Below are 26,805 nucleotides of genomic sequence, written 5' to 3' on the forward strand. Positions count from 1 at the left end.
AAAAAAATACAATGTCTATTATTAAACATACATTACTATAAAAAATAGTGTCTAGTCTATCATTAAAATACATTGTCTATACTGCATGACTTTTTAAATTAACAGCAACTGCTTCATTTAAAAATGTGTAAATTGGACATATGTAAATATTTGATTTACGGATATCAAAGGTATAAACATAGAATTAAATCCAAAACAATTTATATTTATCTCAATTCAAATCATCAGACATTATGTCAACTCATACTGAAACATTAAAAACAGATCTCATTTACACAATAGAGGTCGTTTATTAGCAGCTCTAATCAAGACAACTTTTGGTTATTAACGTTTTTACAGGAACCAATCCTGTGCTTTCTCGCTTATAAACAACTTTCAGATAATATAAACTTTTAGATGACTAACAAGCAGCGTCTACTGTACTGAAATAAAAAAAAAGAGAATTCAGAAGTTGTAAAACTTACAAAAGATCATCCTGCGGAAAATTAAAAAGGAAGATATTACAATTTTAAATTTTTTTTTTTTTACTGTTTTGCCACAATTAAATGCATTACACCTCTTTTGTAGTGGTGATTGCAATAATAATAATAATAATAATAATAATTAGGTCTAATCTGCTACAAAACCAAACCACTCCTGTCTCGACTGCTCACGAATATGTATGACTGTGGCAATTTCTGACAGCACTTCAGCGATTAAGAGCTCGTCAGGTCAGGTGAAAATATTGATCATAGAAATAACACATGTGCTTAAGGAGGGGGTTTCTCTAAACAAATGCAGGTGAATCGTGTTTAAAAATGCAATTGTTTTAAAAAGAGGCAGCTTGGAATTCGAAAAGTAAAATTTACCGTATAATCGTAAATCTCGAAAAACTACTCACTTCTTAATCTTTTGTAGTCATTTTTGTATTACTTTAGTATAAATACAAGTTAATTTGAATTCACATGTTTTTTTCTGACTATGTGAACGAAGACAAACAAATGTGCCCGTTTTCCCATTGGAAATAGTGATATTTTGAAATATCACTGTCCTGGTCACAAAAGCAAAGTTTGTGGGGAATAATAGCCATTTTCTATACTTTTGAGGCATAAGCAATTAGGAAATAACACTTACTACCCAGGAACAAAAATTGTATTGCATAGTGTAGTTTGTACTGGCAGCCCAGTCTCTTGTGTGAATAGTTTGTACAGGCAGCCCAGTCTCTTGTGGTATGAGATTGTCATGTCCTTTGACAGGAACACTCTGCTTTGCAGTCCTCTTGCACACTCGGTGCTCCTGAAGACACTTCTACCAGAAGAAAGACGCCACATGTTAACTAAAACAAGCGACCATCTTGCAATCCAACTGCAAATTACACAGGAGACAGGGTCCACAGCGTATTCACTGATGAGACAGGGACGACTGTACATATAAACTGAAGTCCACACATCTTGGTTTAAGGTGTAGAGATTGGCACTGCAGTCCAGAAAGAAAGAAAATGACACAAACACTATTTAAATAACTTTTTTATTATTTACACATTTCCAAACTGAAGGGTAGTCTTTTTTTTTTTTTCTTCATGAACACAATGACGGCTGTGACGGACAACTCTAGAACCTACACGTTGGATCCTTCGTTTTTTTGTTTTTGTTTTTCTTAGAAAATAAATCCACTCAAGAAACACGCACAGGTTTTAAAAAGAAAAATCAAGTCAAATAAGACAAGGAAAGTTGTCAATCCCCCTTGCTTTAAGAACATGCTGCTTCTGATTGTGCAACCATTGAAATTTATACAAGCGCGTCAATAAAATCTTTACTGTACACTTTCTTTACTCTACCGCCCTGCATCAACAGGTGACTGTGCACTCTGTACATTATAAAACATTGTCTTCTACTTCTCTTTAAAATAAATAAAACTCCTCAAAAGAGAAGCAAAGGTCTGTGCGACAGCTTAAGAGGGGGGGCTGGGGCTAAACAAGCCACTGAAAAAACTGACACACTAATCAAGCCTCACGCCGGCTGCATTGTGGATTTGTGTTCTTGAATTGATCCAGACTGCCTTCGTTTAAGTTTTCTTGCAGCTATTCATATCAATGACAATTTGGGTTTGGCATTAAACTGTGCTTATGGAATAAGATGCACGCCCATGGTGTAAGGTATCTTGCAGGGCACTGAATTACACTCTTAACTCCTCACTGTTCCTAATTCAGTGTCTGTTAACGCACACTGTGAAAGGACCCCAGGTCTGTGTAGTGCTTCAGTGTGGGAGGTGCTTGGCACTGTGGCGTTTCCAATCCCTGGACTGAAGCCTCATTATCAAACAACCCTACTGACATGTAAAGTAGTAACTGAGCAGATTCCACTGGTGATGCAAGCCGCTCAGCCACGCAACACTCCCCGTGAACACAGGATCAGAGAGTCAACTGAGCGGACAAGAGGCTGATCGCTACTGCCACCCAGCAATAGTCTAAACACCATTAGCCTCTGGCATCACAGGTTTAATAGAACATACAGAGTATAGTTTTCACCTCACAGTGGAAATGACTCCCCTTGTGTGAGAGAGACTTCCACTGAGCAATAAGAACTCTGTCTGTCGCTCAACCCCGACAGCTGCAGTTTGACTAGAAGCCTCCACTCCAGTCCAGTCACCCATTACTATCCAACTGTGCTCTGGATCAATCAGGGCTTCAGTTTGGTTTGGCTTTATTATTTTTTTTTCTTTAAAACAGCACTGCTTTTCTTTCATATATTATACATACACACAGAATTGATATCAGTTCTGAATCTGGGGTTATAAGTCATCTTTATGGACAGATCTGAACTTAATTCAAAACGCTGTAGTATAGGGCAAGATAATTCAGGGACAACTAACAGTTTGGAAGGAAAATTGTAAGCCAAACCTGCTGATGTGTATTTTAAGACACACACTCATCTCTCTATCTTGCAGGGTATCTGAAGTCCCAGGGGGCGACAGAGTGGAGTGTATTTCCGTGTACAGGAGTGCAGTGCAATTTAAACAGGTCCTGATTGAATTCATGCAGAAGAACTGGAAATCCATTAGAAACTATACAACACCCAAAACAAAACAAAAACAAAACCGCTTTAAAACTGCAAACGCATCCCGTCCCTCTACACCTCACCTTCCTCCTTTACAATATTTTTCTTTATAACAGAAAAAATGGTGCAAGTAGCAACTAGTCTCTCAATTGCTCATGGAGTCTCAAAACATTGGTGTCAGCAGTGAGCCAATTCTCCCAGCTAGCACACTGCGGCACAGAGAGAGAGGCATTCTTCCCAGCTCTGTCAAGGCAGGTCTAGGATTCAACCTCTCCAAGTCAGTCTCTCTGCCTCTGTGCAGTAACACCACTCAGAGAGGAGAGGAAATCCATCTCTCTACTTCAACTTCCTCCTCACTGGAAAAATAAACTGGAGAGGGCCTCACTCTTCATTACAGAAAGTGAGTCAGAATTCAGAGGCAGGGTAGTTAAATGTCTCCCTCTCACGTCTGTCTCAACTTCAGCCTCAAATCAAACAAAGAGGAAGATCACAAGAAAAAAGCTGCATCAATCTCTCTTCTCTCACGCGAGACCTCCCCCTTCTGTCCATGGTGCTGGCTGGCAGCTCTCTGATCATGGAAGAGGAGTTTCTGTGTGTCTCTCTCTCTCTGTGTCTCCCCTCCTGCCAGGCCCTGCTGGGGGGTCCAGTCCGGTGTTCTGTCTATAGGGCTCAGTTGCGCTGCTTCAGCCCGAGTCAGAGTCACTGGTGTCTGAAGAGCTGGAGCTGGAGCTGGAGGAGGAGGAATCAGAGCTGGAGCTGCTGGCACTGAGACGGGAGGCAGCCGGGTGCTGCTCTGCATTGCTGGGCTTCTCTGCTGCAGAGAGAGGGAGGGGACAGCAGTGAAACAACCAGCTCTCAGCAACATTGCATTGTATCATCAACAAGGGAAGAGGCTACAAGACAGCAGTGCCAAGGGAAATTCAGTCAGCATTAAAACGGCTTCTAGATCACGTGTGCAAGGTTAAGAGTGTATCTATCAACAAGGGGAAACAATATACACAGCAGTGACAGAGCAAGACAGAAATGCTAATTTGAAGATTCTCTCAAAAGACCTTCATTTACATAAACACTTTCCTGTTCGTCAGGGCTTGGGGGCTCTAGACTTTGTGTAAATATTTTACTGGTGAACGTTCTCAGTTAAAATTGGGATTTTCCCCGTGCACTGTCAATGACACCTCTATAATGTCAAAGACGACATTGGCAGACCATTTTTCTTTCTACTTGTACACATCCTGTGGTTGCCGTTCCTTTGGTTTTCTGCAGTTTCTTGGCAGAGCTGAGCTGACACTGTACTGTATATTATAATGCGGGCTCACCTTTGGTTTTCTGTGGTTTCTTGGCAGAGTTGAGCTGCCCGCTGACGTCCTGCAACCTCTTCTCCAACTCTCTCTTCTTCTCCAGAGCCAGCTCCTCTCGGCTCTTCCCACTGCTCGGCTTCTTCACCACTGCACAGCAGAAACAACAACAGCACACCCATCAATACAGCAACACAGACCGAAGAGCAGTACATCCGACACAGCATGCATATATACGCACACGTGACTCGACCCAGGGTTTGCTGGATTGTGCGAGAGTCTCGGTGTATAGCAGGATCACTACTACAGTAATAGCAGAGAAAGGGGTTATTGTCTTCCAGAGTCAAGCATATCTCTGGAGCTCCTCAGAGTGCAGGGTAGTGTTGGGTCAGTGTATAGTGCACAGTAATAGTGCTGTATTCTCTGGAGCTCCTCAGCGTGCAGGGTAGTGTTGGGTCAGTGTATAGTGTACAGTAATAGTGCTGTACTATCAAGGACTCACCGTACGGCTTTCGTGGCTTCTTCCTGAGGCAGGTCATGACGTATCTCTCCAGCTCCCTCAGGGTGGAGGGTTTGAGCGTCTCGAAGTCAATCTCAATCTCCTCTGGGTTGGAGTCCCTGAGCGACGGCTCCCGGGACTGGATGATGTGCACCACCCTGCCCAGCTTCTCCCCCGGCAGCTTGTTGATGTCCAGGCTGAGCTGCCGCTTCTCATCGTAGCTCATGGGCTTGGTGTCCTCCTCCATATCCGAGTCGTAGTGTGGGATCGCGGGCGGGGGGGGAGGGGCCGGACGCAGAGTCGAGGAGGACTTCCTGGAGGATCTGAGGAGAGGAGAGAGATTTAAAGCATACACTGTACAGGATTTCAGCAGGAAACTGAACAGTACTAAAGAGGATCTGAGGGCAGGGAGAGAAGAAAAAGGTTCAAATATAAAACTGGACCTAACTTACTGAATTATTCTACAAGATCTAAAACGAAAACTGTCTTTCGGACAGAGATGCTACAGAAATGAACATGTGAAATATTAACCAGAAGACGAGGTGTAAAATAACAAAGCAACACAGTGGAGTCTTCTACTGTTGCTACCAGCAGCTCCTGCTCTTCAGAACAGAGCCGAGAGGCTACGAGTCTCTCTTCACACTCAGTTACACTGTGCCACATCAGCCCAAACACATGAGTTGAGCCCTGGAAGCTCCACCACTCCCCTGCCAGACTGTGCCACTCACTTGGTGGTCTTGCCGTTCTTGCCCCCTCCACTCTTCTTGCCCCCTGTGCTGCTGCTCCTGGGGGTCTTGGGCACCTTGGCAGGCTTGGCTGGCTTCTCGCTCCTCTCCTCCTCCGGAGGCAGCTTGGCTTTGTGTTTCTCTGGCTTCTTCTTCTTCCTCTTCTCCTTCTCGCGTTTCTTCTTGGGCTTGGAGATGGGGGCCTGTGACAGGGCTGCCAGCTGCTCGTGCACCGCCCTCAGCTGGGGAGAGGGGGAACGGCACGTCAGCACAGCAGCACTCCCTGCCTTGCACACTGCTATATAGTGCATACAGAACCCCTGCTATAGCACTGCATCACACTAAAGAGCAAATCCACAACTTCAAACACAGTTACAACATGCAATAAAGGCAGAGAAGTGCTGTGTGGAGGTCTTACCACTGCAGTATAGGAAAGAGGATTCAAAACACAGACCAGTAAACCAACAGTGTGTGTCCACACACACAGTTCATTTTTCAGCATTTCTGTGCATCAAGGCAACATTATGGAGCTGTTATCAGGGTCTGTGAAATCAGACAGTACTACTGAATTAGTTACAGATGGCTATCCTGCTGTACAGTTACTTGGTAAGGAGTTCAAATATATAAGGTGGTAAATTGCTTCATGAAGTCACAATGCTAGGAGCAACAGTTCTCATAATAAAAGTGCATGACAGTAAAGGTAATAGTGTAATAATAGTGGCAGGTGGATACACTCACATATCTCACCTGCTCTTGCAGCTCAGCCAGCCGGTTGGCACGCTCCTCCTCGCTGTCTGAGCTGTCGCTGCTCTCGCTGGAGCTGGCACTGCTCTCCTCGCTGGCCGACGAGGCCCCGCCCAGGGGGAGGGGCGCCATGGCCGGGGGCGTGGCCTGCAGGGGCTCGTCCGGCATCTTAGCAAACTTAAATTCAAACACGTCCTGCAGAGGAACAGAGGGGGTTAGAGACACACTGCATTTACTGGAAACGGAGGGGGTTAGAGGCACACTGATACAATGCATTTACTGGAAACGCTTGTGCTTGTTCAATACAAGCAGTATAGTCCTAGGTGTGTTTTTTTTTTTTTTTTTTTTCCCTGTGCTATGAAACCAGCTCAAGCTAAAAAACCATTTTTCAGCATTGCATCATCACTGGGACACATTTACAAGCTGGAGCAGCCAGCTCTGCTGACACAGCTTCAGTGACCCAGAGTTCATTGTCATTAGCACCATATTACAGCAAAAAAAAAAAAAAAAAACCCAGAGCCCATTAAACTGACAGGACATATTATTCAAATGCTATTATCGCACTGAATAAAAATCTTTTGGTATATGATATTTAATATATATGCTTGTTTTTACAACTTGACTTTGCCTCTGTTACTGTTATTTTTCACCCACAGAACTCTGGGTTACACATCTTTAAATAAATCATTTTGTAATTATAAACCTTTTGTATGTTTTAATTTTAGAAAAGCATATAGTTCAGCTATACCTCCATTTCTGTCCTATTTCTGTGTGTGTCTTATAAATATGGCTTCTAGTTTTTGGTTTTTTTTATTTTCCATCTCTCCCTAACCTTTAAGCCTTTGCAGACCTGTGTCGGACCAGGTCTGACATCAAAAAGACGTCAAGCACAGGTCCCTAGCTGTTTTTTCTCCGAGGGTTACAACCTTACTTGAGTTAAGGCTTAAAAACTGTTAATACCAGATTGTTTAAATTAGCGACGATCTACTAGAAACTAACGCAGTGGAAACTAATACGCTGAATTCGGCAATCAATCAGAGCCAGAACAAAATGCAGGTTCAAATAGAATCAGGTGAGATCGATGCACGTTGTTTGTTAACTCAATCAAGACATGAGAGTAAAAAGAAATGGCTTCCATTGGGAATTAGTGTTGGTTTGAGATGCTGGCGCAGCTCAGTGTTGGTTTGAGATGCTGGCGCAGCTCAGTGTTGGTTTGAGATGCTGGCGCAGCTCAGTGTTGGTTTGAGATGCTGGCGCAGCTCAGTGTTGGTTTGAGATGCTGGCGCAGCTCAGTGTTGGTTTGAGATGCTGGCGCAGCTCAGTGTTGGTTTGATGATTGAGATGCTGGCGCAGCTCAATGTTGGTTTGATGATTGAGATGCTGGCGCAGCTCAATGTTGGTTTGATTGAGCTCAGTGAGATGCTGGTGCAGCTCAATGTTGGTTTGAGATGCTGGCGCAGCTCAGTGTTGGTTTGATGATTGAGATGCTGGCGCAGCTCAGTGTTGGTTTGATGATTGAGATGCTGGCGCAGCTCAGTGTTGGTTTGATGATTGAGATGCTGGCGCAGCTCAGTGTTGGTTTGATGATGGCGCAGCTCAGTGAGATGCTGGCGCAGCTCAGTGTTGGTTTGATGATTGAGATGCTGGCGCAGCTCAGTGTTGGTTTGATGATTGAGATGCTGGCGCAGCTCAGTGTTGGTTGATTAGAGATGCTGGCGCAGCTCAGTGTTGGTTGATTAGAGATGCTGGCGCAGCTCAGTGTTGGTTGATTAGAGATGCTGGCGCAGCTCAGTGTTGGTTGATTAGAGATGCTGGCGCAGCTCAGTGTTGTTTCATTAGAGATGCTGGCGCAGCTCAGTGTTGTTTCATTAGAGATGCTGGCGCAGCTCAGTGTTGTTTCATTAGAGATGCTGGCGCAGCTCAGTGTTGTTTCATTAGAGATGCTGGCGCAGCTCAGTGTTGTTTCATTAGAGATGCTGGCGCAGCTCAGTGTTGTTTCATTAGAGATGCTGGCGCAGCTCAGTGTTGTTTCATTAGAGATGCTGGCGCAGCTCAGTGTTGTTTCATTAGAGATGCTGGCGCAGCTCAGTGTTGTTTCATTAGAGATGCTGGCACAGCTCAGTGTTGTTTCATTAGAGATGCTGGCACAGCTCAGTGTTGTTTCATTAGAGATGCTGGCGCAGCTCAGTGTTGTTTCATTAGAGATGCTGGCGCAGCTCAGTGTTGTTTCATTAGAGATGCTGGTGCAGCTCAGTGTTGTTTCATTAGAGATGCTGGTGCAGCTCAGTGTTGTTTCATTAGAGATGCTGGTGCAGCTCAGTGTTGTTTCATTAGAGATGCTGGTGCAGCTCAGTGTTGGTTTGATTGAGATGCTGGTGCGGCTCAGTGTTGGTTTGATTGAGATGCTGGTGCAGCTCAGTGCTGCACAGGAAGGTATCTCACCTGCAGTTTTCTGGCCATGGCCACTACATCGTGGTCCGGAGGGTTGTACTTGTAACAGTTTGAGAACATTAACCGCACGTCTGCCGCAAACTCCTGAGCATCACGGTACTCCCGGCAGTCCATCTTCCTCTGAGAGAGAGAGAGAGAGAGAGAGAGAGAGAGAGAGAGAGAGAGAGCGAGATCAGGTACAGCCTTGCAGTCCAACACAAACAATTTTAGAAGCATCAAACTTCACAAGTGTTTTGGCCAATGATTCTAGTCCACCTTTTTTTCTGCATTTCTAAATCCAACAAGTGTTTAACAGTTATGGATGAGCTATGGGGTGAATTAGCACTAGTAAAGGACATGCAACTTTAGCAGGAATGAGAGTCAAACTAACAATGCTGAGGACAGTTGAAGAGACCATAATCCCTGTTGTAAAGGACTATTTATTGTTTTTGCAACTATCACCTGTATGTGCAAGTAAATTTGTTGAGCACATAACCTAGTTTAAAAAATGCAAGCTGTAGGTAACATTTTCAGGAACAACTGCAGATTGGTTCTAGTTGAAATCTTCTGGCACCATCTACTGGCCCCGGCAGGCAAGACACCTCACAGAGCCAGGTGGCTCGGGGCCTAAGAGAAACCTTGGCAGCCAAAAACTCATCTCCGGGTCAGTGAGCAGATCAGACAGCCACACCAATACTCAGGAGGGGACTGGGAAACAGCACAGCTTCAGGAAGCCCAAAACACACTGCCGAGGTACTGAACTGCTGGCTCAGTTGTCTGTATTGCACTGCACTGAACTTAAGTATGCTGTCTTACGTATTCCCCAAAATAAATAGCACAGCTTTAAATACTAACAGATTCTTTTTTTTTTTCTTTTTTTAAATATCCAATTTTGTTTTTTCTCCTCACCGCAGCGAGTCCCCACACAGCACAGACTGTGGAGAGCGTGTGAGCATTTCCGATCTCACAAGCCTAAAGCCAGAGTCGCTTTTACACAGAGCAGCGATGGGAGGGCTACCGATCCCAGAGACCAGCTCTTCCTCTTATCCACTCTGAATGTGCTCTGTGTCCAGCCAGAAGGGTTCACTGTTGGGCGATGAGGAGAAACGGTCCCTACCGGTTCCCATCCCCACCCCGGGAGCGACACAGCCAACGCGACGCCCGCTTCAGAGTCCCAGGCAAAGCTCGGCCTCTTCGCACAGTCTGGACACGAACTGGCGCAGTGCAAGCTGAGAGACTCATCCTGCGCTCCCAGCGGCAGCGCTTTAACTGGTCACTCGGGGAACCTAACAGCTCCCTTCTTTGTTGCGTTGTTCTGTATGTGCCCCTACCTTGCTGGTGCCGAGATCCAGAGGGTGCTTGCCTCACTGTACATCGTGTTGCACATAGGTGAATACGGCACGGGGTAGTGCGTGATATGAGAATTTAATGCCTACCCGAGTGGTGGAATGCTACCCCAAGGGTCTGCATTCAGTTCTCACTGATCACACAATACCTCACGCAGTATTTTTTATAATCCCTGGTGAACAATGTTTTTCCCGGCTGAGAAGCGAGAGAAGACAGCAGCTATGTGAGGTAGGGTTGGAACTACTTTCAGTTTGACAGCTCGTGCTGGCTGCGGGTTGCTCTGTTGCTGATGTTAACGAGAGAGTTTCCTGAATCAACCGGCCATGTATTATGGGAAATGTCAACTGGATGACCCCATTGAAAAAAAATTGCTCACCAGTTGCTGTCCTGTGCTTGCATTGTGCTGCATGTGCCCTACCTTGCTGGTGCTGAGGTCCATGGGGTGCTTGATGAGGTCGTGGTAGTCGTGCAGCCCCAGTGCAGAGGCATCGACGGGCTTGTAGAAGGGCCAGGCGTAGGCGGCGTGCTTCTTGGAGAGCAGCTCCTTCAGGATGCCGCTGCAGTAGCGCAGCTGCTCCGACAGCTTGCCCCGCTTGGAGGGCTGGTGCTGCAACTGCGAGTCCGGCAGGTCCTTGCGGGGTCTCTTGATTGGCCGGCCGCTCTCCCTCCTCCGCGCCGGGACCTTCGCCGCCTTCCCCTCGGGGGGCTGGGCCAGCAGGAGGGGAGAGGCCAGGGGGGAGGAGTCTGCGCTGTGGGGCATTGGCATGGCGATGGTGGAGGGTGTGGTGGTGTCAGCCTTCCGCTTCACTCCCTTCTTCTGCAGAGACAGAGAGACGAAAGAGTGGCTTGCATTCCTTCACAGTAAATGCAAGTCCAACAACTCAAATTCCTTGGTGAAGTCTGTCTGCTTGGAAGTGTGCTGCGTTAGTTTTGATTAGAGTGCAAGTCATGAATGGATATTATGCCTCAAGTTAAATTCAATTTGGGTTTCCTACCCTGTTTAAGTGAATACGTACATATACACCTTGGTGATGGTGTGTGTGAGTATATGCAGTCTCTCTCCCCTTGGTGATGGTGTGTGTGAGTGTATGCAGTCTCTCTCCCCTTGGTGATGGGGTGTGAGTGTATGCAGTCTCTCTCCCCTTGGTGATGGTGTGTGTGAGTATATGCAGTCTCTCCCCTTGGTGATGGTGTGTGTGAGTGTATGCAGTCTCTCCCCTTGGTGATGGGGTGTGAGTGTATGCAGTCTCTCTCCCCTTGGTGATGGGCTGTGTGTGTGTGAGCGTATGCCGTCTCTCTCACCTTGGTGATGGGCTGTGTTGGCGCGGCAGCCATGCTGAGTATCTGCTGCGGGGGAGACAGGCTCTTGCTGAGGGGAGAGGTGTCCAGGATGGTGGCTGGGATCTCAGGGGTCGGGGGGGAGTACAGGTTAGTCTGAGAGACCGAGGAGACGGCAGGCACCTGGTGAGCCGTCGTCATGCCCCCAGAGAGAGCTGCAGCACAAAGAGAGGGGCACAGTCACACACAAGGCACAGGCGCTTCACCAGCACACGGCACCAGCCAGCAGGGTCAGGGCAAAAGCACAAAGAGTCACACAGGTCAACTCAACTCCCACACAGGCATTCAATGAACAAGACACAGTACTATACTATTACTTTGTTTTCAAATTGAAAGTATATTAGTTCACATTTTGAATGACTATTTGAACATGAAACATGCTTGCCCCAGCACTGAATCATCATTTCAAGTCACTCTTTCACCTCCATTAGTTTTACCCCTAGCATTCTCTTTCCTCAAGACTGAGCCCGGCCCCCAGCTCCTCACCTGCTGGTTTGCGCCCCTTGCCCGGTTTGCCCGGTTTGCCCCGCGGTGCTGGGGTGGGCAGCTCGATCTCCTCCTGGGGCATTTGAGCCACTTTCTGGAGGAAGACTTTCTCCAGGGACTGAGCCATCAGGACAATGTCATCTGTGGGCTGCAAAAAAACAAGCACAACGGGTTAGTTTACCTTTACTAAGCGATTCAACCAGCTAGTCCACCTGCACAGATTCGTCTACTGTGGTGCGTTTGTGTTTTTAAAGAGACTTCAAGACTGTTTGTCTCACTATGTTAAAGGAAACTTGAGAACATGTAATGTTATCAAGAGGGAGTATGTGTCAGGAGTCGAGAGCTTTGGTCTAAACCTCCCTGGGACCCTCCAATTTCCACTCCCATCCCCCAGCAGAACAGAGGGGAGCGCTCCCTCTCTCTCTCTCTCTCTCTCTCTCTGTGTGTGCGAGTGAGTGAGAGAGGTGTCTCTCACCCTGTATAAGAAGCAGTGTGTGTGTGGTCAGGGCCTCTCACCTTGTTGTAGATGTAGCAGTTGGTGAACATGGTGTTGAAGTCCTGCATGCACTCACTGGCACTGTAGTAGTAGTTGTTCTCAAGCCGTTTCTTTATCGTCCCCATGTCCATAGGGTGCTTGATGATCTTGTGATAGTCCTGAGGGACAGGGGGGGGGGGGGGGGGAGGTTCATTACAGGGATTATAAAAGGAGCACCTCCTGAACACACACGCCTTGCAGCCGCTTCCAACTGCTGGAATGCTCTTCTCATTATTGTGCCAACTCTTACAACTCCAGGAATGGACTAAAACAGCACTGTCCAGGGTTACTGTGAGCTCCTCCAAGCTTGGGACCTTAACACATTGCGTTCAAACCAGAGAATAGCTCCAAACTGCGAACAGTATTCTTAGTGAGATGCCTGGTCAACGGAAGCTGCCCCACAAGCACATCTTAACCTCCATACGTCATGAAACAGCAAAATAAAGGTAGACAGTGTTACTGTAACTGGAATAAAAACAGACTCCTGTTCTGACTAAGCGCTGTTAATGCTGACACATGGAGTGCTGATCTGTTTTGACTTTCTGTTCATTTAACAAGACAGCATGTACTAGAACTGGAGGCTTGAACTCTAGGTTGTGCAATGCAGCACCTCACCCCGAATAACAAGGTGCCTGTGTGTGTCCCTTTCAAAAGAGAAACCGAGAAGCAGAGAAAGAGGGGGAGAGAGAACTAGGGAGGGAGGGGGAAGATGAGAGACAGCTCTCCTATTGGACAGTGAATTTGTTGCTATGCATTTTTTTATTTTATTTATTTATTTTTAACACACACAGGCACGGCTCCTAGGGTCCTATGAAAGCCGTCTTTCTCAACACCAAGGACATTACCACAAAATCATTTTAAACAAACGAAATGTCTACGTACATATTCTAAAAAGGACACTGAAACAGCAAGGTGTTTGTTTGACAAGAGGCTTCAAGACACACACGTCATGGGAACGCATGAAAAAAAAAAAAAAAACATTATTGCACCTCTCAGCCACCACACGTGACCGTGACAATGCTCTTTCAAATAAACGCGTTATGATTTTGAATGTTGGCAGGACAGTTTCCCCAATGATTTTTTTTATAAATCGAGGGATATCAGTGAAAATAATTCACTGTTTGAGTGTGCTAAATAAATACAAATCATTGAAAATAAACAGAAACCTTTTTTAAGGACTTAATTTTAGACTATCTTCAACATCTGTATTAAAACACAAACTGTACTCCTCACACAGACTGCTATTACAGTACAGTCACTTTTGAACACGATCCCAATGTTGACAGAATGTTTCAGCGGTTGTAAGAGGAGGATAGTCCTATCTATTACTAAACTCCATATGAATTTATTGTTATTACTGTACTTATATCTGTACTGTTCTAATAATCCCACAGGCAGATTGAACATGGCTGTGTCCACACAGACATGCACACAAAGCAATGGAACATGTCTTTGTAACTAGGACAGGAATACTATTAGAATGGGATTTCAGAGGTAGGTTGAGGCCGGCAGTGTCCACACTCTCCTGTCATTGTGCTACAGAACAGTGTGATGGAAACAGTGTATCAGAATCCTTATTATAAGTTATACTAGAGCTCTGTCAGCACTATTGTGCACTCCCAGGCAGGCTGAGCTTAGCAGTGCTTGTTCATAAGCTACAGTACTGTAATGGAGCTCTATCAGATGGTGCAGACTATCTTTGTTTATAAGCTACAGTACTGGAATGGAGGTCTCAGGATTCTTGTGTACTCACAGGCAGGCTGAGCCGGGACGCGTCCACGGGTTCGTGGAAGGGCCACGCGAAGTGGTGTCTCCACAGTGCCTTGATCATGGCTCTCTGCAGGAACTGCAGCTGGTTAGTGAGGCGGCCAGGCCGGCTGGGGCTCCTCACCTCTGGCTGGGGGGGCGGGAGGGCAGGGTGGGGGTTCGAGTGGGGCAGGGCGGGGCTCTCAAACCCCTCGAACAGCAGAGAGGGCTTCCTGATGCGCTTCCCAGAGCCGTGCTCCGAGCCCACGCCCACAGCCAGCATGGCAGCGCCAGCCTCCACAGGCAACCTGCAGACAGAGAGGGAGGGAGGGGTTAACACGCAACACTGCACTTTTAAACAGGAGTGTCGAGTTTCCATTCGCATACCTGGAACTTCAGGATTGAACACATTGCAACCGAACACATACTGGCAGGGCTTGTAACCATCCAGAAACACCATTAACAGCAAGCACTGCAACAAATACAATAAAATTAATAATCTATTTTTATATAGTGCCTTTCATAGCGGACCACCATCACAAAGCGCTTTGCAAGATATGAGACTAGGGTGTGTGAGCTGTGCATCAGCTGCAGAGTCACTTACAACAACGTCTCACCCCAAAGACGCAGCACAAGGAGGTGAAGTGACTTGCTCAGGGTCACACAGCGAGTCAGTGGCCGAGCTGGGATTTGAACTGGGGTCCTCCTGGTTACAAGCCTGTTTCTTTAACCACTGGAGCACACAGCCTGCAGGATACGAACTGGCTGACACTAGTTGGTAAAACACAAAGGCTAACACTTTCATTTGGCACAATGCTTGTCATTGAATTTACAAACCTTTTTTCTTTTTTTTGTATTTCGACATCATAAATTCAAGAGGGAAAACTACGAAACCAAGTCAAGCAGGGTGAGAAGAGTTTCAATGCTGCTGCACAGGTCATCTGAAACTACAAATAAACAGACATCTCACTTCACTGAAGATGTAACCCCCATTCTGCAAAACCAAAACTGATTTTTCTTTTATCCTCTCAAAACAGTAAGACTTGTGCTTTTTATGTTAAGCATTACAGTTGCCAGTACACTGTTGCAGACAAATTTAACACAGAACCAGGCTTGTCTATGACAGCTCTGCAGATCACATCACCACATTAACACAGACACCTGCCAAGACATGAACGAATAAGCTACACCTGCCCCAACAAGAACCCCAATTCCAGTGAACTCTCTACTGCCTCCAGAGCTTCCCTAGGTAGGAAGGCATGACATCGCTGAGTCACTCTCCAGTCAGCCGTTCTCAACACACACACAGCTGCTCTCCTGCCTCAATTTTAAATACATTTGGAATGGATATCATTTATAGAAAATGTTCAGCCAATCAAAATGTATTTTCACAGGATATTCGATTTTAAATACACTTGTTCTGTGCTATATAAAAGCCCCTTTCTCAGAGGAAGGATGGGGTCCTCTTGAAAATGCACTGAACTCAACCCTGTACTTTTATCCTGCATCCCCAAGCATTACATCCGGAATACAAGCTACATTATCCTGCCCTATCCTTTATTGCAGGTAATCTACCAAATGGTGAAATCTACATGATTTGGCTCGTAGGTTTATTTGTTTTCAATCCCTTCCTGTCAGTTTCAGTGGATGCCACTGCTCTCCAGCTAACCCTACTGCCTGCTCCCTTCCAGCGGGACAGCTCACTGCCAGGGCACTGCCACTCTCCCCCAGCCTGCTCCACTCAGCTAACCCTGCTGCCTGCTCCCTCCCAGCAGGAGAGCTCACTGCCACTTGCCACCAGCCTGCTCCACTCAGCTAACCCTGCTGCAAGCTCCCTCCCTGCAGGAGAGCTCACTGCCAGGGCATGCTGTGCTGCACAGTGCTGGCACTCTCCCTCTCTCTCACCCTCTCTCAAAGCCTGTTCCGGCTCAGCTGGCACGGGTCTCAGCTACACTTCCGATTCAAATTCTAACCCACAGAAAGGACAGACCAGGGCTGGCCTGGTGACAATAGACCTCCAAGACACAGTCTAGACAGTGTGCTAATAAGAGCCACAAATCTAAAGTGGTCTTTATATCTACAGCAGCTCAGAAGGGACCCCTCCTTTATAAGTGGAACGACCCAAGCAACAGACTTCCAGTTTAACAACACGGTCAGAGAAGCAGACTGCTAGAGACTGCCCACCCCACACACGAATGACCGCTGCATCTTCCACCTGTTACAAATGCTTTATTACAATGACATATGTTTACTGTAACAGTCCTGTATAACTGTATAGTCCCTGTGCAGCACTACTGTCCTGAACCTGTGCTGATCTGAGGGAAGGACTGTACCTGGATTAGTGTCTGTGCAGCCCTACTGTCCTGTCCTGAACCTGTGCTGATCTGAGGGAAGGACTGTACCTGGATTAGTGTCTGTGCAGCCCTATTGTCCTGTCCTGAACCTGTGCTGATCTGAGGGAAGGACTGTACCGGATTTCCATTCAAACAAACACTGCTCTGAAAAAAAAAAAAAAACGCATTTCTACTCTCTTCAAACAGAAGGGTCTCAGTGCAGTTTGCAGGTGAAAACAGGCTGTCACACTGCAGCAGGTAGGCACCCCACTGCCCCTCCTACAGGCTTAATGGTCACTTCACACTGCAGCAGGTAGGCACCCCACTGCCCCTCCTACAGGCTTAATGGTCACTTCACACTGCAGCAGGTAGGCACCCCACTGCCCCTCCTACAGGCTTAATGGTCACTTCAGGAGGCCCGAATATTTGCATTGCCTGCAAGGCACATACAGGCCTAACATGACAGCCAAATCTGAAACTCTTCATAGACATTATACACCTTGACTATCACCTCAACCCGCTCTGCCGCACACACTGCAGAGGTAAGAATGCAACACTAGGTGGAGATGGGCTCCAGCTGAAGGGCAGTGTGGCTAAACAAATAATCCTTTAATGACCCAGAACTCCTGCAACAGTGGCTCTGCTGTTAAAGTTGCTATGGAAACATGTTGCTATGGAAACATCGGCAACAGAGGAGGTGGGCTTCTAGCCTACCATGAAAGATTGAGGAGACAAAATCCTGATGCCACTGCAGGTGCCCTAAACACAGGATGAATAGCCGAAAAGGACCGGGAACAGGATATCCTCCTGGGATGAATCTCACCGCTGTGTGACTGGGTGAAAGCGTCTGACCCAAGAACAACAAGCGCAACCAAAAGAGAAGATCTCTCCAAAAAATATAAAAAACTTCTGATGGAAGAGATCAATACCCACGGGTAAGTTTAGATTACCCTTCACTACAAAACAGGTTCAGAAATATTAAAAGTTTTATAAGACACTGAGAAAGGCTTTTCAGGTCGGCACATCTGTTAAACACAATGTACACAAGCCCTCTTCAGTATTACAAAGTGCAGCTGGAGAGGTAATTCATCTGCATGTCCAAGACCTACTGAGGACACCAGGTGTGGACAGGGAGTAGAGACAGTCCTGTTCTTAACAGCACAGTTCTGCTCATGAGCAGTGGAAACCTCAACTCAGCTACTGAATACATCTTTAAAAATACACTTAAATAATAATAACACAATAATTGGTATTTTATTAAGCGTCTCAGCAGTGCCCCCGATCACACACGCTGGAGCGCTGAAAAAAAACCGCATTTCTCACCTTTATCTAAGGTCACATATACAGGGGAGCCGATTTAAATAAAACTACAAAAGAGAAACACAAAAAGGTGCATGGCAATCCATGCAATTCGGCTTCTCACGTTAACTAAAAACAACTATCGATACTCAATCGCCTTAAATCCACAGACATGCTACATCAAGATTAAATAAACACGAATCGGTGATTTGAGCCAGAAATACTTTAATAGTTAGAAAAAAATAGTACATGTTATTTGGTTACATTTGTTTATAAAAAAATACATTTGACAACAAGTATCGCTTAAATATTCTTTTAAAAGAGATTTATACAAGCTTAATGTTTTAATATTAAAGGAAACTGGTCTATAGTTATTTATCAAATCCATCGCACATGTCGCAACGACTCGTCACTTGTCGTGTTTGTAAACAAACCTTGAATCACCAGTAACGAGCCTGTTTAAAAACGATACAAAAGCAGCCATGAGACACGACACTGAGAAAAAAACAAAAAAAAACAACGAGCTTCTGCGTTTCACTTAACTTCTGCTGTGCTGCACACACCCCGGGGACCCAGACAGCCAACAAACCACATGCAATATCCACAAAACACACACCGGCCATAGCGATCAACCGCAACGCGAACAGAAACGGCACTGTGAATGCGATCTGCCCTTATACACTATGATACGCTACTGCGAGCTACTGAATCAACGCACACACGGGTTAGACTCAAGCCAGGGACGGGTCTCGCTGCAAAACTGAACAGAGCTAAAACCGAGAGATGCATTGCTCCACTCCGCTTACTGAAATAAACACTGGGCATTTCATTATGATGGCTAACCCCCGATCGGCTCCCTGCAAAAAACGCTTCCAGCCACATCTGGATCACTACCAAATGGGACACCCTGCCCAAATATGAAGACATTTGTATAAATAAATGCGTAAAATTAAACTATATATATATATATAATATTGCTCTGCAACTTACTGTTCACAAAACCGACTCACTAGAACCGTATCTAATCATTTTAAAATAAGTGCATTAGCTTATATACTGAAGAACAGGATCACAACAACGAACCGCGTACTCCTGCCCATGTCGACGGAGGCACACAAATTAAACGAAAATAGCTTAAAACGGTGAATAAATTACAAATAAAAAGCAAGGTCACAAATAAAACCCCAAAGCAACAACCGAGAAGCCGGACGCCAATGACTCCGGCACCTTAGCAACGGGAAAACCCAACATGTATAAAGCAATAATACAAGAAAACAAGCCTATAAACCAAGGGCAGGTCGTGCAAGCCAGCAGCGCCCCATTCCCGGGTGCGATGCATTGAGCATTTCGCTTCCAAGTGCCGCTGTTTTGAATTAAACTCCGGGAATATCAACGGCGTACAAGACAGAATCACAACAGCCCAGAAAATGGCGGCGCTGCGGGAGCCAAGGAGAGCGGCAACATCCAATCTCAAAATCCATTTCCACGACACGGAGCGAACACATCCAACAAATACTCCCGGAATATTACACCGGAGGGGTTCCTACACACGCCAGCGCCGCTTATTTTACACTGCAAGCTCGTTTTGGGTCCGGATGGAGCCGGATACTAGCGGTGGTCCCTTTTCTTTCTCAAAATTCAAACATATTCCAACCGGGGTCGGGGTGGGGGGAGGTCGAGATGGAGCAGATCCGACTTTTTAAACATTATACATTTCATAATCCCAAGACCATCGGGCTAGAGGGCAGGCTTGGCGTCTGATGCTCCGATCGGTACCTGTGGAGTGGCGGGTTAACAGCCGTTTCCATTCGGATGGATCCGGATTCTGTCCGCGGTCGGGTTATTTTTTTTAAGCTTCTCTCCCGTTTCCTCCCGTTCTCCGCTTCAGCGAAATGGCGCCGCTCCGCCTCTGCCCGCTCTTTATAAAACCACCTACGACGCTGATTGGGTGCTACACTGACCGCTGTTTCACATACCTCGGCGTTTCATAGGCGCCTTGAGCTTTCAATCAAAGATGCCACGCCTTGGCATACACAAGCCCGCCCAGTAGTCGTACTCCCAATCGCATTAGCTGCTTGCGACTGTCCATCATTCTTTCTCTCAGCATCTACTGGCTTGCCTGCGAAGTAACTCATTCCACACATCCTCTGACTGGTCACTCTTAATGTCCATCACTAACAATGACTCTGCCCAATGCGGTCCCACCCCCCCGTGTCTCCGCCCGCAGCATTACGTCAATTAGGGCAGAATGCGGTTTCTGATTGGCTGGGGAGGGGGTTCCAGGGAGAATGCGGTCTCTGATTGGCTGGGGAGGGGTTACAGGAGAAGGCGGCTGGTGCAATTTGTAGCTCTGCGATTGGACGGTCGAGCCGGTCACGCGAATCGGACGGTTGCCTCGCAACTCGGTCTCGAGACGGGTTGTTCTCCGCAGTTTTCTGAGAGAGAGGAGAGTCGCCATTTTAAAGCGCCGAGCGAAACGCCCAAAATATAGAGATTCGGGTTTTAAACCCACAGCTTCAGCCCAAAACCGAGAAAAGAAAGTGAACTAGCACACGCCGTGGTTAGCGGGGTGCTGTACTTTTGAAAGTGTATCTCCTCCTCCTCCTTTGTAATAAACAGATCTGTCGTTCATTTGTCTTCATATCGTTACACATCACCACATCTGTCATTTACAGTCAAACAGAAATATACAAATACAACCACCCATCAAACACGCACACGAATTAACTAACATCACCCTGCCCGTTTACAGTCAAACAGAAATATACAAATACAACCACCCATCAAACACGCACACGAATTAACTAACATCACCCTGCCCGTTTACAGTCAAACAGAAATATACAAATACAACCACCCATCAAACACGCACACGAATTAACTACCATCACCCTGCCCGTTTACAGTCAAACAGAAATATACAAATACAACCACCCATCAAACACGCACACGAATTAACTAACATCACCCTGCCCGTTTACAGTCAAACAGAAATATACAAATACAACCACCCATCAAACACGCACACGAATTAACTAACATCACCCTGCCCGTTTACAGTCAAACAGAAATATACAAATACAACCACCCATCAAACACGCACACGAATTAACTACCATCACCCTGCCCGTTTACAGTCAAACAGAAATATACAAATACAACCACCCATCAAACACGCACACGAATTAACTAACATCACCCTGTAAGTTACAAAAAAAAGTTCGAGCAGAAATGTTATAATCTTCCCTGTCTCTCCCCAGCAGCTAGTTTGTTCCCTGCTGCTGTTTTTGTCATCTTATTTAATACGATTGCAGACAAGCGAAGACCAAATAATCCTGTCTTGCTAAAGCCGCCTCTCCCCGATTATACGGTACCTTTTTCTTTTACCTCACATCGGGTTTGAATTATACGGTGTTTCTACACAATATATTGTAATGCAATCAACTACAAGGTTAAGTAAGTCGAGGGTTTTATTTAAATCGTTTAATAATGTCCATCTGATCGAATGTAAACAGTGTATAACCCCTGGAGCTGCACGATGACGCAGCGTTTCTGCCTTTTGTCCTTCGCTTCCCGTCGTATTTATACACCGGGTTTCAATAACAAAATAAACACATAATAATAACGCTGTTGTGTGAATCCAGCGCTTGCTGGTTTAACCCTGCGATATGGAAAAAATGAATTGACTTTAATCAAATCAAAATGTGAAACGCGGGTGTTTTCAAATCGTGCAAAACGTGAGCTGCTAGGCCGCACGCCACACAAATGTGAACTTAAATCTATTTAATATACACGAAAAAGTACACGGAATGCATGTTTTTTAAGACAATATTTAATAAACGTAATAGTCTGCTAAATATTTAATTGGTACTATATTCAGTGGTTTGTGCCATAAACAAAAGACACCGATCTGTGGTACTTGGTCAGTGCTTAATGTAATCAATTTAAAAAAAACGCTTGATTCTGTAAAGAATCGCACTTGTGTGTGTGTGTGTGTGTGTGTGTTTTTTGTTGTGTGTGTTAAGGTTTTTGTGTAGGTCAGCTTAGAAAGCGACCACCCACCACCCCACAAGCGCAAAGGTTAACCAGCTGCAAAGCCATTGACGTGCAACCTTTTAAATTATCTAAACAGCACACTTGCAATTAAATTTAACCAGCAAAACCCAGCTGAACCGCAGTGTGCTGTGAATAGCGCAGGGCTTGTGAGCACTTCAAATAAGAAAGCCTCTCTCCTCTGTGCCACAGGGACGCGTGTTTTGTGTTTTAATTAAGAAAGCGTCTCTCCTCTGTGCCACAGGGACGCGTGTTTTGTGTTTTAATTAAGAAAGCGTCTCTCCTCTGTGCCACAGGGACGCGTGTTTTGTGTTTTAATTAAGAAAGCGTCTCTCCTCTGTGCCACAGGGACGCGTGTTTTGTGTTTTAATTAAGAAAGCGTCTCTCCTCTGTGCCACAGGGACCCGTGTTTTGTGTTTTAATTAAGAAAGCGTCTCTCCTCTGTGCCACAGGGACGCGTGTTTTGTGTTTTAATTAAGAAAGCGTCTCTCCTCTGTGCCACAGGGACGCGTGTTTTGTGTTTTAATTAAGAAAGCGTCTCTCCTCTGTGCCACAGGGACGCGTGTTTTGTGTTTTAATTAAGAAAGCGTCTCTCCTCTGTGCCACAGGGACGCGTGTTTTGTGTTTTAATTAAGAAAGCGTCTCTCCTCTGTGCCACAGGGACGCGTGTTTTGTGTTTTAATTAAGAAAGCGTCTCTCCTCTGTGCCACAGGGACGCGTGTTTTGTGTTTTAATTAAGAAAGCGTCTCTCCTCTGTGCCACAGGGACGCGTGTTTTGTGTTTTAATTAAGAAAGCGTCTCTCCTCTGTGCCACAGGGACGCGTGTTTTGTGTTTTAATTAAGAAAGCGTCTCTCCTCTGTGCCACAGGGACGCGTGTTTTGTGTTTTAATTAAGAAAGCGTCTCTCCTCTGTGCCACAGGGACGCGTGTTTTGTGTTTTAATTAAGAAAGCGTCTCTCCTCTGTGCCACAGGGACGCGTGTTTTGTGTTTTAATTAAGAAAGCGTCTCTCCTCTGTGCCACAGGGACGCGTGTTTTGTGTTTTAATTAAGAAAGCGTCTCTCCTCTGTGCCACAGGGACGCGTGTTTTGTGTTTTAATTAAGAAAGCGTCTCTCCTCTGTGCCACAGGGACGCGTGTTTTGTGTTTTAATTAAGAAAGCATCTCTCCTCTGTGCCACAGGGACGCGTGTTTTGTGTTTTAATTAAGAAAGCGTCTCTCCTCTGTGCCACAGGGACGCGTGTTTTGTGTTTTAATTAAGAAAGCATCTCTCCTCTGTGCCACAGGGACGCGTGTTTTGTGTTTTAATTAAGAAAGCGTCTCTCCTCTGTGCCACAGGGACGCGTGTTTTGTGTTTTAATTAAGAAAGCGTCTCTCCTCTGTGCCACAGGGACGCGTGTTTTGTGTTTTAATTAAGAAAGCGTCTCTCCTCTGTGCCACAGGGACGCGTGTTTTGTGTTTTAATTAAGAAAGCGTCTCTCCTCTGTGCCACAGGGACGCGTGTTTTGTGTTTTAATTAAGAAAGCGTCTCTCCTCTGTGCCACAGGGACGCGTGTTTTGTGTTTTAATTAAGAAAGCGTCTCTCCTCTGTGCCACAGGGACGCGTGTTTTGTGTTTTAATTAAGAAAGCGTCTCTCCTCTGTGCCACAGGGACGCGTGTTTTGTGTTTTAATTAAGAAAGCGTCTCTCCTCTGTGCCACAGGGACGCGTGTTTTGTGTTTTAATTAAGAAAGCGTCTCTCCTCTGTGCCACAGGGACGCGTGTTTTGTGTTTTAATTAAGAAAGCGTCTCTCCTCTGTGCCACAGGGACGCGTGTTTTGTGTTTTAATTAAGAAAGCGTCTCTCCTCTGTGCCACAGGGACGCGTGTTTTGTGTTTTAATTAAGAAAGCGTCTCTCCTCTGTGCCACAGGGACGCGTGTTTTGTGTTTTAATTAAGAAAGCGTCTCTCCTCTGTGCCACAGGGACGCGTGTTTTGTGTTTTAATTAAGAAAGCGTCTCTCCTCTGTGCCACAGGGACGCGTGTTTTGTGTTTTAATTAAGAAAGCGTCTCTCCTCTGTGCCACAGGGACGCGTGTTTTGTGTTTTAATTAAGAAAGCGTCTCTCCTCTGTGCCACAGGGACGCGTGTTTTGTGTTTTAATTAAGAAAGCGTCTCTCCTCTGTGCCACAGGGACGCGTGTTTTGTGTTTTAATTAAGAAAGCGTCTCTCCTCTGTGCCACAGGGACGCGTGTTTTGTGTTTTAATTAAGAAAGCGTCTCTCCTCTGTGCCACAGGGACGCGTGTTTTGTGTTTTAATTAAGAAAGCGTCTCTCCTCTGTGCCACAGGGACGCGTGTTTTGTGTTTTAATTAAGAAAGCATCTCTCCTCTGTGCCACAGGGACGCGTGTTTTGTGTTTTAATTAAGAAAGCGTCTCTCCTCTGTGCCACAGGGACGCGTGTTTTGTGTTTTAATTAAGAAAGCGTCTCTCCTCTGTGCCACAGGGACGCGTGTTTTGTGTTTTAATTAAGAAAGCGTCTCTCCTCTGTGCCACAGGGACGCGTGTTTTGTGTTTTAATTAAGAAAGCGTCTCTCCTCTGTGCCACAGGGACGCGTGTTTTGTGTTTTAATTAAGAAAGCGTCTCTCCTCTGTGCCACAGGGACGCGTGTTTTGTGTTTTAATTAAGAAAGCGTCTCTCCTCTGTGCCACAGGGACGCGTGTTTTGTGTTTTAATTAAGAAAGCGTCTCTCCTCTGTGCCACAGGGACGCGTGTTTTGTGTTTTAATTAAGAAAGCGTCTCTCCTCTGTGCCACAGGGACGCGTGTTTTGTGTTTTAATTAAGAAAGCGTCTCTCCTCTGTGCCACAGGGACGCGTGTTTTGTGTTTTAATTAAGAAAGCGTCTCTCCTCTGTGCCACAGGGACGCGTGTTTTGTGTTTTAATTAAGAAAGCGTCTCTCCTCTGTGCCACAGGGACGCGTGTTTTGTGTTTTAATTAAGAAAGCGTCTCTCCTCTGTGCCACAGGGACGCGTGTTTTGTGTTTTAATTAAGAAAGCGTCTCTCCTCTGTGCCACAGGGACGCGTGTTTTGTGTTTTAATTAAGAAAGCATCTCTCCTCTGTGCCACAGGGACGCGTGTTTTGTGTTTTAATTAAGAAAGCGTCTCTCCTCTGTGCCACAGGGACGCGTGTTTTGTGTTTTAATTAAGAAAGCGTCTCTCCTCTGTGCCACAGGGACGCGTGTTTTGTGTTTTAATTAAGAAAGCGTCTCTCCTCTGTGCCACAGGGACGCGTGTTTTGTGTTTTAATTAAGAAAGCGTCTCTCCTCTGTGCCACAGGGACGCGTGTTTTGTGTTTTAATTAAGAAAGCGTCTCTCCTCTGTGCCACAGGGACGCGTGTTTTGTGTTTTAATTAAGAAAGCGTCTCTCCTCTGTGCCACAGGGACGCGTGTTTTGTGTTTTAATTAAGAAAGCGTCTCTCCTCTGTGCCACAGGGACGCGTGTTTTGTGTTTTAATTAAGAAAGCGTCTCTCCTCTGTGCCACAGGGACGCGTGTTTTGTGTTTTAATTAAGAAAGCGTCTCTCCTCTGTGCCACAGGGACGCGTGTTTTGTGTTTTAATTAAGAAAGCGTCTCTCCTCTGTGCCACAGGGACGCGTGTTTTGTGTTTTAATTAAGAAAGCGTCTCTCCTCCACAGGGACCCCGGTGTTGTGGTTCTCAATTCCGGGAAGCGATCATCATCACTGTGCCCAGCGGGTTTTGCGTCGTGTTGTTGTGCTTTTATTAAGAAGCGTCCTCCTCCTTGTTGCACCTAGGACGGTGTTGTTGTTTTAATTACGAAGCGCGTTCTTTCCTTGTGCCACCGGGGACGCGGGTTTGTGTTTTACTACTAAGCATAGATGCTTCGTTTCTATCTTGTGCCACAGGGACGCGTGTTTTGTGTTTTAATTAAGAAAGCGTCTCTCCTCTGTGCCACAGGGACGCGTGTTTTGTGTTTTAATTAAGAAAGCGTCTCTCCTCTGTGCCACAGGGACGCGTGTTTTGTGTTTTAATTAAGAAAGCGTCTCTCCTCTGTGCCACAGGGACGCGTGTTTTGTGTTTTAATTAAGAAAGCGTCTCTCCTCTGTGCCACAGGGACGCGTGTTTTGTGTTTTAATTAAGAAAGCGTCTCTCCTCTGTGCCACAGGGACGCGTGTTTTGTGTTTTAATTAAGAAAGCGTCTCTCCTCTGTGCCACAGGGACGCGTGTTTTGTGTTTTAATTAAGAAAGCATCTCTCCTCTGTGCCACAGGGAGGCGTGTTTTGTGTTTTAATTAAGACAGCATCTCTCCTCTGTGCCACAGGGACGCGTGTTTTGTGTTTTAATTAAGAAAGCCTCTCTCCTCTGTGCCACAGGGACGCGTGTTTTGTGTTTTAATTAAGAAAGCGTCTCTCCTCTGTGCCACAGGGACGCGTGTTTTGTGTTTTAATTAAGAAAGCGTCTCTCCTCTGTGCCACAGGGACGGGTGTTTTGTGTTTTAATTAAGAAAGCGTCTCTCCTCTGTGCCACAGGGACGCGTGTTTTGTGTTTTAATTAAGAAAGCGTCTCTCCTCTGTGCCACAGGGACGCGTGTTTTGTGTTTTAATTAAGAAAGCATCTCTCCTCTGTCCACATCCCAGTGCCACAGGGACCCCTCATTGGACGACTCGGGACACGTGGTGCGAATCCCGCAAGAACAAACCCGTCAAAGAGCGCTCACCTTTTATTTTTTCTCGAGGAAAATCCACCTGAAACACGAACCATTTAAGCTCCATCTCTCCGGTTTGGACCCGCACCCCGGGTTTCCCCTGCGAAGGAAAGTCGCGATAATCGCGCTAAACGACAACAAATTCTCCAGACACGTCAGCGGCGCTCCGATTGGTCAGCCCGCGCCACGTGACACGGCTGGCAATTAAAAACGCTTTTTTTTTCGACGTTAAAAGCTCAG

At 46.1% G+C, this 26,805-nt stretch overlaps 1 protein-coding gene across 3 annotated transcripts; it reads right to left on the reverse strand.

Moving 5' to 3' along the window:
• Window positions 1-1,489: 1,489 nt before the first annotated feature.
• On the reverse strand, window positions 1,490-26,774 carry LOC121304294 (bromodomain-containing protein 2-like). Of its 3 annotated transcripts, none has more exons than XM_041235345.1 (12): window positions 26,578-26,774; window positions 14,188-14,488; window positions 12,416-12,553; window positions 11,900-12,047; window positions 11,378-11,568; window positions 10,494-10,892; window positions 8,741-8,869; window positions 6,302-6,493; window positions 5,558-5,796; window positions 4,833-5,152; window positions 4,352-4,480; window positions 1,490-3,849 (listed from the first exon to the last, which is right to left on the reverse strand). In XM_041235345.1, exons 1-12 carry the CDS (start codon window positions 26,619-26,621, stop codon window positions 3,719-3,721), a joined length of 2,361 nt encoding a protein of 786 aa, XP_041091279.1. In that variant the 5' UTR covers window positions 26,622-26,774; the 3' UTR covers window positions 1,490-3,718. The 3 variants fall into 3 exon arrangements, with proteins under 3 accessions (XP_041091279.1, XP_041091278.1, XP_041091280.1); XM_041235344.1 differs by having other exon boundaries at window positions 6,293-6,493; window positions 26,578-26,773; XM_041235346.1 differs by lacking the exon at window positions 26,578-26,774 and adding an exon at window positions 19,589-21,135 and having other exon boundaries at window positions 6,293-6,493.
• Window positions 26,775-26,805: the final 31 nt, after the last annotated feature.

This window comes from Polyodon spathula, chromosome 37 (assembly GCF_017654505.1).
Source record: "Polyodon spathula isolate WHYD16114869_AA chromosome 37, ASM1765450v1, whole genome shotgun sequence".
Lineage (NCBI taxonomy): Eukaryota > Metazoa > Chordata > Actinopteri > Acipenseriformes > Polyodontidae > Polyodon > Polyodon spathula.